The sequence below is a fragment of the Aulonocara sp. 'chitande type north' Nkhata Bay genome, linkage group LG17 (assembly GCF_057382095.1).
Source record: "Aulonocara sp. 'chitande type north' Nkhata Bay isolate Kocher_YH1m ecotype deep benthic linkage group LG17, A_spYH_male_GT1.1, whole genome shotgun sequence".
Classification (NCBI taxonomy): domain Eukaryota; kingdom Metazoa; phylum Chordata; class Actinopteri; order Cichliformes; family Cichlidae; genus Aulonocara; species Aulonocara sp. 'chitande type north' Nkhata Bay.
The window spans coordinates 19,516,023-19,528,689 of NC_141360.1; the positions used below are offsets into that span (position 1 = coordinate 19,516,023).

Consider the following 12,667-nt stretch of genomic DNA (forward strand, 5'->3'; position numbering starts at 1 on the left):
AGGCCATTTACCATTTTAAATCTATTTTTGTTTTTCTCTAATTCACACAGGCTCAGCTATATGTGTACACCCCTCCCAAATATTTGGTTCAGGTGCAAATTTTAACATTTAATCAGGTGCGTTTGGTGGCCATTAACAAGCATTTGGCATAATTCTGGCTGATATTCAGCAACAATTCTTGGTAGATTGGTTGGTTTCCAGGCCTGTCTTTTAAGCACAGTACACAAAAGGTGGAGGTGTTGGCCTCCTTCATGATTTCCAGAACTGCCGCTATGCTTGACCGTTGGTCCAATGTTCTTCACTCCTTCAAACACACCTTGTCATTGTGGCCCAACAGCTCAGTCTGCGTCTTGTCTCTGAAGTTCCGTCCTTCTTGAATGCCTCATGGGGGCATTTGACTCTTTCTCCACAAGTTGGAGCTGTTGCTCTGCTTTTCAAGCATGCAAAACACGTGACCTTTGACCTCTCTACACCAAGTGAAAGAAGCAGAAAAAAGAATGTTTTTTGTTCTCACTCTGCCGTTTCTCTTTTTCAGCTACCGGCCCTACACCTACCGCCACTTTGCCCCTCCCACCACCCCCTGCAGTACCGACGTGTGCGACAGCGACTACACTCCGGGACGCCGAGCGCCGCTCAAGTCCAGCGCCACCGCCAAGGGCTACACCAGCGACCTCAACTACGACTCAGAGCCTTTCCCGCCACCGCCGACGCCCCGCAGCCAGTACCTGTCTGCGGAGGAGAACTGTGAGAGCTGCCCGCCGTCGCCTTACACCGAGCGCAGCTACTCCCATCACCTCTATCCGCCGCCACCGTCGCCCTGCACGGACTCCTCATGAGCCAAATCCCCTGTGATCCCCCACCCCCTCCTCACAGCTCCACCCCCTCACTGTAAATAGCAATTGTGCATATATGAGGTAAAAAACGGGAAAGAGAGACTGATGTAACAGGAGGAGCGAGATGCAGGACGAAAAAGGGAAAAGTGAACCGGGAGCTACAGAACATTTGTACATTGAAAAGAGAAAAGCATATTTATATATTTTCTATACAGTGTTTACTGATAATGCCATAGAGGTTTGTATTAAGAAATTTGTACATTTTTTATGAAAAGGTTTTATTAAAATCATCACAAATATAAGTTGCCTTAAACCAGGAGAAAAGAGGCTGAAGGACACAAAGCACACAAATCAATGGGACGTTTAACTTATGATGCCAAATATAAAAAACATCGACCGCTACAGGGACAAGAAGAGCTCTGCCCGGAGGCTCCTCCCATCGCCGCGCTGCTCTGTAGTTACCATGTAAACTGGATGAGGAGCGGCTGGAGAGAATGTGGTACTGGGTCTTTGATTTGAACTTACCTCTCCTTCTTTTACTGAACGGTTCGTCTGTGTGGGTGTGAGTCATGTGCTGGATTGCGAATCCAGGACACTCGGTCTGAGCAATAAGGCACATATTTACCAATAAATCAAACCAGAAGCCACTGAGTATCGACGACACTGCAGGGGTTCAAACAACTGTGGTCCAGTCTCTGAGAGCCCCAGAGACGACACGAGCGTGGATTCTTTTTTTTTTTCTGTTCTGTTTTGTTTGTTGGTTTTGTTTGTTTCTGTTTGTCACAAGGAACTTTTTTTTTTTTAAGTGTCAAACACTGCAGAGAGTTTTGGCACAAACTCTAATGCGCTGCAAAGTACTGCATGAGGCCAAATACAAGCGTCAATGGGAAAACTACAGTCATGACAAGGATTTGACTTGGATGTCCTTGTGAGTTACTGCAGCTTCATATTTGCCCTCCACAAACTACATGGACACATATGTTTAACTACCTGCAGCGCAATACCTGCTATATTTTGCACTCTGCAAACTTCGTGTAAGGTCTGCATATTATATTCAGCAAATTTCAGCTCCACGGCTCTCACTGCAAACTGCTTGGTACTACACCATTAACCTACATGCAGTGCATTATAAACTACAGGTGTGAGCCCCTGTTACATTTTACTTACCGGTATAACAAACTTCCACTGGCACCCGTCGTGCTCACACTGACCTCCACGCAGTGCTTGACAAAAAAAAGAATCTTTTTTTCTTCTTTTCTTTTCCTTCTCATTTTCACATGTGCGCTCGTGTCTCTCCGGAGCCTCTGTAGACACGGCACAAACGCATTGAGGCAGCATGACTCACATCCTCAAACCTCTCCGTTGATGTTCAGACAGGATTTAAACCAAAACGTACGCTTGTGTTTTATGTTCTCATCGAAACGTTCTCATGCCCGACTGCAACTGAAGCGAGCCAAAGCTGCACAGTGGACGCAGGAGGCGCTCTTCAGTTTCCACTTCTGTTTTGGGTTTTTTTTTTTTTTTGTTGTTGTTGTTGTTTTTCCTCACGTGTGGAAGCAGCGTTCCCCTTCAAGAACACGATGTTGTGCCTGACCAGCTTCATATCCTTTTTTTATGTTGTTGTTACTTTGAGGAAAAACACACAAATGAAATCCAGTGCCCACTAAATGCTATATAGTATTTTTGTACCACATATTGTGTAGATAACGTATTTATAAGCTATATAGTAAATCATTGTAAATCCATTGAATTCTTGCAGTACTTTTCATTCCGTCTTTTTTTATATTGCCTCATTATATTTTTCTACAGAAAATCACTCCAAACTTACGGTGACAATCTCCCATCAGTCCAGTCGAAGAACATATCCAGGTTTTCTTGTCTGTTTAAAGTTGCTCTGATGTTTGAAGGACTGTTGTGCCAAATCTTTTTTTTTTTTTTTTTTTTTTTCTCTCTCTCTGTCAAACAACGTGGAGGCAGATGTTGGGACCAGAGGAGAAACATGAGACGCTCGTGTCTGTTAGTCTATTTGTGTCTTTACGCTCTGAGTGAACTTCAATCTTTTTTTCATGAATCGTCAGAGAAGTTTCGTTTCCCTTCCTGCTTTTGTAGGAGATGAATAACACCAGCATGAATTTGAAGACAATCTGATGTTCTACACATTTTTTATTTTTTTAATGTCGGTCTTTAAGCCACTTTTCTGGCTTTTTATTCACCTTATTGGCGTCAGAATCCAAATACAGGGTGCAAGTGAAAACGTGACATTTTAACATTTTAATCAGAACCCCAAACCACTGGCAAGCAGAAACTTCAGTTCGTCTTGATACTTTTTTTGCTTGATAATTGTTTTGTTGTGTCCCCCCCCCCCATATCCTTTATTCATTAAAACAAAAACAAAAAAGTATTTAATCTTGGAGTTTGTATTAAAAAAAAAAAAAAAAGACATAAAGCCAGGACTTTGAGATTCAGGAGTCTGAGACTGAGGGCAAATTTTCAGTCACTGACAAAATTCGTATCATGTAGCGATAAAGTGATTTTATTCTGACGCGTCCTGTTGAGACTAGCTGAATTTCATATTTCCACTGAAGTTTTCTCATTTCATCACTGGATTTTTTAGAAACTGTCTTTATGATCTGAAGAAAGTAGAAAGATATTCTGGGGTCAAACGTCTACAGAGCCAGTGAAGTTCAGAGACATGTTACAGTTTAATGACTTCTCAATATATTAATCTGTGAGAACTGTTTTCCTCCTAATAAACACCCCTGCAATATGTTTTATGTTTAAGATATTTGTACAGATGCTTAGCTGCCACAGACAAAAGCAGCTTTTCTGGGTTTAAGGAACTTGATAAATGAATATAATCACATCATCTGCATATTAGCATTGGCGGGGGCAGATTCTATTCTCATCAATGCAATAACATTACCCAGTACAGTACTTTAATCTCAGATTTTTTTTCTTCCCCCTCTGGGTTTTGAGGCCCCTTTGCCTGTTTGTTGTTATCTTTAAAGAGCAGCAGTTTCTTTTAAGAAACTGTTACACTCCGGTTTTGTCCTATCCTAGTATTTTTAGCGGCCCACTCCCCCTCAACAATCTCGATATGTGTCCACATCTGTACGAGAGCTTCTTTGTTCTTTAGTTACAATGATCTGCTCTGGGAGAAGTTCTCATTTGCTCTCTGAGCTTTATCAAACTTTTTTCTGTACAAACTATTGTAGCTGACTTACACTGTGTGAAGACAGATAAAGAAAAGATGACTGACACGAATCAAGAACTCATAGCATGAACCCTTGATTCGATAATCTGCAACGGCTCGGTCCTCTGTGTTCTCCTCTGATCGGCATTTGCTTCCATGAAGAGTTTGAGCTTATTAAAGTCTTTGTTGTGTCAAGTCTGTGATCTGGGAAGTCAAATGTGAAGAAAATACTGTTAAGAATTACTAAATCTACAAGCTTGACTGAAATTGGAGTCAAAACTTTTTCATATAATGGCAGGTTTAAGGATTTAAAAGGTACAAAAGAAACATTTGAGGGAATAAATGAGTTTACTGATTGGATGAGTCATTTGTCCTGATAAATATTACATGGGATTCCACTTGGTAAATAAAATTATTTGGATAAATCTGGGTTTAAAGAGATATAGCAGCTCTAGTTTGTTTGTTGTATTTGGGAGGAATTTACCAAGAAAACGTCCCTTCTGACTACCGTCAGGCTTTGCAGATCCAGGGACGTTTCTGTGCAGATTGCGAGGAATGTGGATGAAAATGGTTCCAGGAAGTAGAAATGTAAAAAGGTGTTTTAAAAAAAAACTATTAAAAGCACTTTTGTTAGTTTATTGGCGGGTCGACAGGAAAACTGTCGGGATCTGTTTTGATCTTGTGGTGCTTCATGGAGACGACCAACATTTGGTTCGTCATGTTCGTTTAAATTCCACTAACTGTACATTTTTTGTTGTTTTGTTTTGTTTTTTATATGATGACTGCTTTACCTGTAAACCAGATGGACCTGTACAGCCCATCCAGCTGCCACCATAAGCTGTTGTAACTCATCAAATGCTGTTTTTTTTCCTCTTTTTGTTAAATATAAAGTGAGTGAACTCTGCATCTGTGTCCTGATTCATGTTTAATAGGCAGAAATGCCAAAAACGTGGTTCTTTAGATTTGACAATACATCAAAATATGAAAAGGTACCTATAAATCACAGACTTAAGGCATTTGTTTTTAGTTGTAGTATTTTTTGCATCCTTAGCCTGATCATTAAGAACAGAAATAAAACCATGTTTACAAAACAAAAACTTTTATTGTGTTTAAAAGAAAATGGGAATACAACTGTCTACTGTAAGAAATGATAATCTGTGCAAGGCTGGACTGGGACAAAAAATCGGCCCGGGCATTTTGACTAGAGACCGGCCCACCAGGATAAAGATTGAAAATGTGACGTCATTCAGGGATAAAACCACAAAGGTTTCTGAGAACTTGTGGCAAGAGGTACTAGCGCGCGCAGGCTTTCAATTGAACTCCGTTACACAGCGATAAAAAGAAACCCAAAAAAAATGGCAAGAAGCTGTTGTATTATTAACTGCAATAGCCGGTCGCATGACAGCCACGGGAAGCCGACGGGTAAAGAGATCGTTGTTTTTTTATTTTTTTTTATTGGATTACATTGTTGGAAGAGAATTTTTTTAAGCCATGTTTCCGAAGTAAGAGCCGACGGATGGTCTGGATATACCAAATATAACGTCTCAGAACACTCCAGCTCACATGTTAGTCTGCTCCAGGCATTCCCACAAAGGTCAGAGTTTTGTAGTAGTTAATACGTCATTTTTCTTAACATAATTGGTGATATAGGTTACAAGCAAGTCTGGCGCTGAACAGAAATTGTCGCGCTATGCTCCTTTATTTATTGTGCATAAATAGTGAATTGTCCTGACACAATATTGCGTTTCGCTTCTGTTATTACTAGGGATGTAAGAAAATATCGATACAACGAAATATCGCGATATTTCACGCAATGATACTGAATCGATATTTAAAATCAGTGTTATCGATTTTTTTTCATTGAAAAATAACATGCATTTACTGTTTATTTCTTTTGTATGTTGGAATTCAAACTCCGGCCACTGGTTTGCAGTTTTCACCGCCTTTACTATAACGTAAAAACGAGGTCTCGCGATAACTGTAGAAGCGTCTAGTTTGCCAAAAGAACGAAGTAGAACAGTCAGTGGACGTGTGTGATGCTAGCTAACTGATGACTGAAGAGGAGAGGATACAGCCGGCCCCCGCAGCTTTCAAAGCTGATGTGTGGACTTATTTTAGATTTAGGACAAAAGAAGGCAGTAAAGACTATGACAAGAGCTATGCAGTCTGTAAAATCTGCACCGCCAGAGTCAAATATTCCGGTAACACAACAAATTTACGAACACACGTGTCTAGACACCATAGCGACGTAGCGTCAAATGCTAATTTTAAAACGAAACGAGGTGATCCCTCTCAACGGACAATTGAAGAAGTTAACTTTTCGAAACTACCAGCAACTTCAACTCGTGCAACAAAAATAACGCAGTCAGTACTTGTTTTTATTTGCAAAGACATGCGCCCTCTGAGTGTTGTGGAGAATAAAGGATTTCGTAATATGATTAAAATGCTGGAGCCCCGTTACACCGTTCCTTCTCGACAACACATCACGGACATCGCTCTGCCAAAGTTGTACCAAGAAGTCAAAGCGACAGTGCTGGACTCTCTCAGCTCGGCTGAGACAGTTGCTCTGACATGCGACGCTTGGACTTCAAGAGCCACTGAATCGTACGTAACTGTTACAGCACATCACATAACGGACCAGTGGAACCTTCAGTCTCATGTACTACAAACCCGAGCCATGCATGACAGTCACACAGGTGAGCACATTGCAGCGTTACTAACTGACGCTGTGGCTGAATGGGGATTGAACGCAAAGGACCTTGTTGTTGTTACCGATAATGCACCAAACATGGCTCTCGCGGCTAGACTTGCAGGCATGACGCACATACAATGTTTTGCACACAGTCTGAATCTCGCCTCACAGAAAGCACTGAAAATACAATCCGTGGTGTGACTTCTCGGGAGGATCCGACGTGTAACAGCCTTTTTCAGGCGCAGCACCACAGCCAGCAACCAGTTGAAGCAGAAACAGTGTCTCCTTCAGCTACCAGCTCACAGATTGATCACGGACATAATTACAAGATGGAACAGCTCCTATGATATGATAGAACGATTTTTAGAACAGCAACCAGCCATCTGTGCAGCTCTGCTTTCTGCAGAAATTTTCACATTGAGTGAATCTGACATCAGATGTGCAGAAGAAGTTGTCAGGGCACTCAAGCCTATGAAGGAAGCCACCCTGGTGATGTCACAGGAGAGTATGCCAACCCTGTCCATCATTGCTCCTCTTCATTCCAAGCTTGTGATGGGTGCACAAGAAAGTGTTGATGATACACCGACAGTAAGGGACATTAAGACTGCCATAGCAGAAGATCTGGGAAAGAGATATGTAAATGAGAGGGAGACACTATGGCTGGCATCAACTGTTGATCCTCGGTTTAAGGACCTGCCCTTCCTGTCTGAAGCAGAGACCAGTGAGACCTATTCCAGACTGTTGGACACTGTGGTGACTGTGATAAAGAAGGAAGAAAATGTAAGTAAATAAATTAATTTATTTGGAAAAATTCAACTGAAGTTATAAGCAAGTGAATAAAGTAAAAAGCAAAAAAATAAAAATGCATATTGATGACATTTGTCATCAAATATTAGTGAAAAACAGGGTGAAGCTTGGATTTGAATTTTGACTTTCTGACATTAATACTATTTGAATTTAATGTTTTTCAGCAGCAAAAAGAATGAGGAGACTGACAAACAGGTGGAGGAAGAGAATGCCACAGAGGAGGCTCATCACCCACATATCAAAGACAACTTTGACTCCATCCCTCGGCCACCCCTAAAGAGACAGAGGACCTCATGTGCATTGGTGGACTTGCTCGGAGCTACGTTTGCCTCTACTAGTGACAATACTGCACCAAAATTAGAACATGATGTTGCTGCAGCTGAGATCAAGAGGTATAGAGATGAGACCCCTTTGCCTCTCACAGGAAATCCTCTCAGTTGGTGGAAGGACGATGAACAGGAATACCCTCAGCTATCCAAAGTAGCAAGGAGTTTCCTATGCATTCCTGGAACAAGTGTTTCTGCAGAGAGAGTTTTCTCCTCTGCAGGAGACATAGTAAATGCACAGAGAAGTGTCCTGAGAGCTGACCATGTCGATCAGCTTGTATTCCTGCACAAAAATCTGGAAATTGAAAAATAAACACTGAGAAAACACTACACATGTAAAATCTCTGATATGAGAATGTTTGGTATTTTGGTTGAGTCTCATAAGCACTTTTATTTAGATGAGTAAATTCCTTTTTTCAGGTTGTACTAAAAGTGTTCCATTGATGGACACTGCAGAGCTGTACTTTATTTTATTAACACTTAGTTGTAATAGCACTTTACATTTTTTGTTAATGTTTACTTGGATGGATTCTTCAAGCAATTTCATTTTTGATTTATATTTGTTTATGTTAAGGTCACATAAAAAGTACTTTGTTTTGATGCTCCATAGAGCAGTTTTTGGATAAGTATTTTACAATCATAGTACTTAGAAAGACTTCAGTGTTACATGTTTACTTTTTTCATGTTAAAAAATACTTGATATTTCAGTAAAGTAGTTTTTGTTTGTTTATTTGACATGACTTCTAATAAGGCAGATGTTAATTTCTCCATTCATTTTGAACTTAGAGTGTTTTTGTTTCAGATGTTTCATGTCAAGCATTAAACAGTTTGGACTGTTTACTGTGAGTTTTCCTAATTAAATTTAGTCCAACTAAACACAAATATCGTCTGGCTTTTAGTATTGCAATATATCGTATCGTCTACCCTGTATTATGATACATATTGTATCGCCAGATTCTTGCCAATACACACCCCTAGTTATTACCATGGTACATTGACAAAAACATATACTTTTATTCACAGGATAAAACAGTTGTTTTGTATCACTAATTGTCCAGTGTGATTACAGCATACAATATTATTGTCACTGCTACATTTCTGTAATGCTACCAGAAATTATTTCCACTACTAATTAATTACCGTTGAGCTCAAAGGTTATATTAATAAACGGTTAACGAATGTGTATTTATGAAGACGATTTGTGAGGCTGGTAAACTTACCTTTGTTCGTACGATGGTCTTTCGTTCTACACGGTGCATTTCAAGGTCCTGTACCCATCCGTCGGTAAACTGTACCTGGGCTTGTTGCAGTGACCTGAAGTTACTAAACTTCACGAGTGTATGCACTCACTCCAAGAACCGTATAATTATAAATCTGAGCGTGGTGAAAGTTGGGCAGCACGCTAACGTATTTTGTCCACTCTGTGTGCTCGTAAGGGTCTGACCCTTTCACTCCTTTGATTTTTTCCTCGTATCTTTTCTTTGTCTTTTCGTCGAGTCTGTCTTTGTACGGACCGGCATTGTTCTCCTTTTGTTTTGTACATTCCTTTTTTGTGTGGCAAAGAAAAAACAAGAAGGTATTGGAACCGGAGAATGAACGTTTTGCGGAGCTGCAAATGCTTGCATTTGATGCGGTACTTGGATTGTTTTGCCACGAGTTCCCGGCATGCAATGCGCGAAAATCACGTGATTGCTAAACAAGGGGGAGGGTGCATCCGGCCTCCTCGGCTGTAATTGGTCCAGCCCAGAGTCGATCATGACCAATTGGCCAATCCAACACCTTTCATTATATATACCCTTACTAAAAAAAGCAAAAAAAAATCCATCGGCCCATAAAAACAAAAAATCGCCAGCGGCCCCGGTATGCCCGATGGCCAGTCCAGCTATGGCTAGAGCTGAAGAGGATGATCACCCTTGGCCTTACATACAAAGGATGTTTCGCTTAAAAGCAGTACAAAAGAACAGCTATGTCTTCAGCGTCAGTGTCTTCAGTGAGAGCCAAAACAACAACTTTTCAGCGTGAAAAAACTCAGCTCGTGTAACCTGAGGAAATGGTAAGTTTTCTCTAAATATCTTTTAGCTGTGGTTAGCTGGATGTCAGTCTTATGTTACAGCAGCTGTGTCGAGCTCGAGCTGCGAGTCATATTTTTGGCACTACGTTGTAGTGAGATAAGTTTGTGGATGTTTTGTGCAGCTTCAGCTGTCCTTTTAACTGCTTGCTGGTTAGCTAGCATGAGCTATAAGCTAACAACTAGCCTGGTTAATGACGCCAGAGTTCCACGCACATGCAAACAGCCCGTCTCTACTGCTTTAACTGTTAAAACAGAAGGCAATACTCCGACTGACAGGGTTTATTATGTGAAACAGCAGCTTGTTTAGTTTAAACAGTCTGCATTAAGCTGGGCAAACACTTTCAGTCGCGTTATTCAGCACCTGCTCAAACTGTACAATTAAATCGCAGGGGTTAGAAGTTAATAGGTCACGATGCAGGGTCTCACACTATACGGCCTGATGCTCTGATGCGACCTGAGTGCTCAAACTGTGCATTCATAACATGAAGCTTATCATACAAAATCTGTCCCTCGTTCTCCCATTTTGACCTCGGGACTTCCAGGTTATACTCGGCACAGATGTTCCTGTACACTATGCCGGCCACTTGGTTATGGCGTCCCATGTATGCCTTGCCTGCTAGCATCTTGCACCCTGCTGTTATGTGCTGGATTGTCTCTGGGGCATCTTTACACAGCCTGCACCTGGGGTCTTGCCTGGTGTGATAGACTCCAGCCTCTATGGATCTTGTACTCAGAGCTTGTTCTTGTGCTGCCATGATTAGTGCCTCTGTGCTATCTTTCAGTCCAGCTTTGTCCAGCCACTGGTAGGATTTCTGGATATCAGCCACCTCCTCTATCTGCCGGTGGTACATACCGTGCAGGGGCCTGTCCTTCCATGATGGTTCCTCGTCTCCCTCCTCTTTCTTGGGTTTCTGCTGCCTGAGGTATTCACTGAGCACTCGGTCAGTTGGGGCCATCTTTCCAATGTATTCTTGGATGTTCGTTGTCTCACCCTGGACTGTGGTGCTGACACTCACCAGTCCCCGGCCCCCTTCCTTCCGCTTAGCGTACAGCCTCAGGGTGCTGGACTTGGGGTGAAACCCTCCATGCATGGTATGGAGCTTTCTTGTCTTTATGTCAGTGGCTTCTATCTCCTCCTTTGGCCAGCCTGTTACCCCAGCAGGGTACCTGATCACGGGCGGGGCGTACGTGTTGATGGCCCGGATCTTGTTCTTACCATTCAGCTGACTCCTCAGGACTTGCCTGACCCTCTGCAGGTACTTGGTGGTTGCAGCTTTTCTAGCGGCCTCTTCATGGTTCCCATTCGCCTGCGGGATCCCCAGGTACTTGTAACTGTTCTCTATGTCTGCAATGTTGCCTTCTGGTAGTTCAATCCCCTCAGTTCTGACTACCTTCCCTCTCTTTGTTACCATCCGACTACACTTCTCCAGTCCGAACGACATTCCAATGTCATTGCTGTATAGCCTGGTAGTGTGGATCAGTGAATCGATGTCTCGTTCACTCTTGGCATACAGCTTGATGTCATCCATGTACAGGAGGTGGCTGACAACTGCTCCGTTCCGTAGTCGGTATCCGTAGTCAGTCTTGTTAATGATCTCACTGAGGGGGTTCAGGCCTATGCAGAACAGCAGTGGGGACAGAGCATCTCCTTGGTAGATCCCGCACTTGATGGTGACTTGTGCTATGGGCTTGGAGTTGGCCTCTAGTGTTGTACACCACATCCCCATTGAGTTCCTGATGAAGGCTCTTAGGGTCCCATTGATCTTGTACAATTCTAGGCATTCCAGTATCCAGCTGTGGGGCATTGAGTCATAGGCCTTCTTGTAATCAATCCAGGCAGTGCACAGGTTGGTCAGTCTGGTCTTGCAGTCTCGGCTGACTGTTCTGTCTACCAGTAGCTGGTGTTTTGCGCCTCTGGTATTCTTGCCAATTCCTTTCTGTGTCCTGCTCATGTATTGACCCATGTGCCTGTTCATCTTAGCCAATATGATGCCTGACAGGAGCTTCCATGTAGTACTGAGGCAGGTTATTGGTCGGTAGTTGGAGGGGACCGGTCCTTGGGGATCAGGACAGTCCGACCTTCGGTTAGCCATTCCGAGTGTCTCTCGTTAACTAGCAGCTGGTTCATTTGTGCTGCCAGACGCTCGTGGAGTGCAGTCAGCTTCTTTAGCCACTAGGCGTGAACCATGTCGGGCCCTGGTGCTGTCCAACTCTTCATACTGGAGACCCTTTCTTGGATATCTGCCACTGTGATGGTTACTGGACCCTGTTCAGGGAGGTCGCTGTGGTCTGCCCTCAGATCCAGCCACTGAGCATTGCCGTTATGGGTTGCGTCCTTCTCCCATATGCTCTTCCAGTATTGCTCCGTCTCCAGCCTTGGTGGTGCTGTTCTCTTATTATTGTTCCCTTGCCACTGAGAGTACAACTTTGCTGGTTCTGTGGAGAACAGCTTGTTTATTCTCCTGCCTTCTATCTCTCTGGTGTACCTCCTCAAGCGGCTGGCCAAGGCTGTGAGTCTTTGCTTGGCAGTTTCCAAGGCCTCAGGTATGGACAGCTTGCTGTATTTCTTATGCACCTTCTTTGTCGCACCTTTCTGCAACTCCGATAGTTGGCTAACCTCCCTCCATGCTACTTTGATCTTGCCCTCTAGCCTCCTTCTCCATGGAGGGTACTGCCCCTTGTGGCTGTTCAACTTGTAGCCAAGCATCTCACTGATCACTGCTGCCGTATTGTAGATCAGCTTGT

At 42.8% G+C, this 12,667-nt stretch overlaps 1 protein-coding gene across 4 annotated transcripts in view; it reads left to right on the forward strand.

Moving 5' to 3' along the window:
- Nucleotides 1–4,930, forward strand: part of lrp6 (low density lipoprotein receptor-related protein 6) — a 45,910-nt gene extending 40,980 nt beyond the window's left edge. For all 4 annotated transcript variants that reach the window (XM_086270412.1, XM_086270414.1, XM_086270413.1 and 1 more), the window contains exon 23: nt 536–4,930. In XM_086270412.1, coding sequence (XP_086126538.1) covers nt 536–836 — 301 coding nt within the window. In that variant the 3' untranslated portion in view covers nt 837–4,930. The remainder of the gene's footprint in view (nt 1–535) is intronic.
- Nucleotides 4,931–12,667: the final 7,737 nt, after the last annotated feature.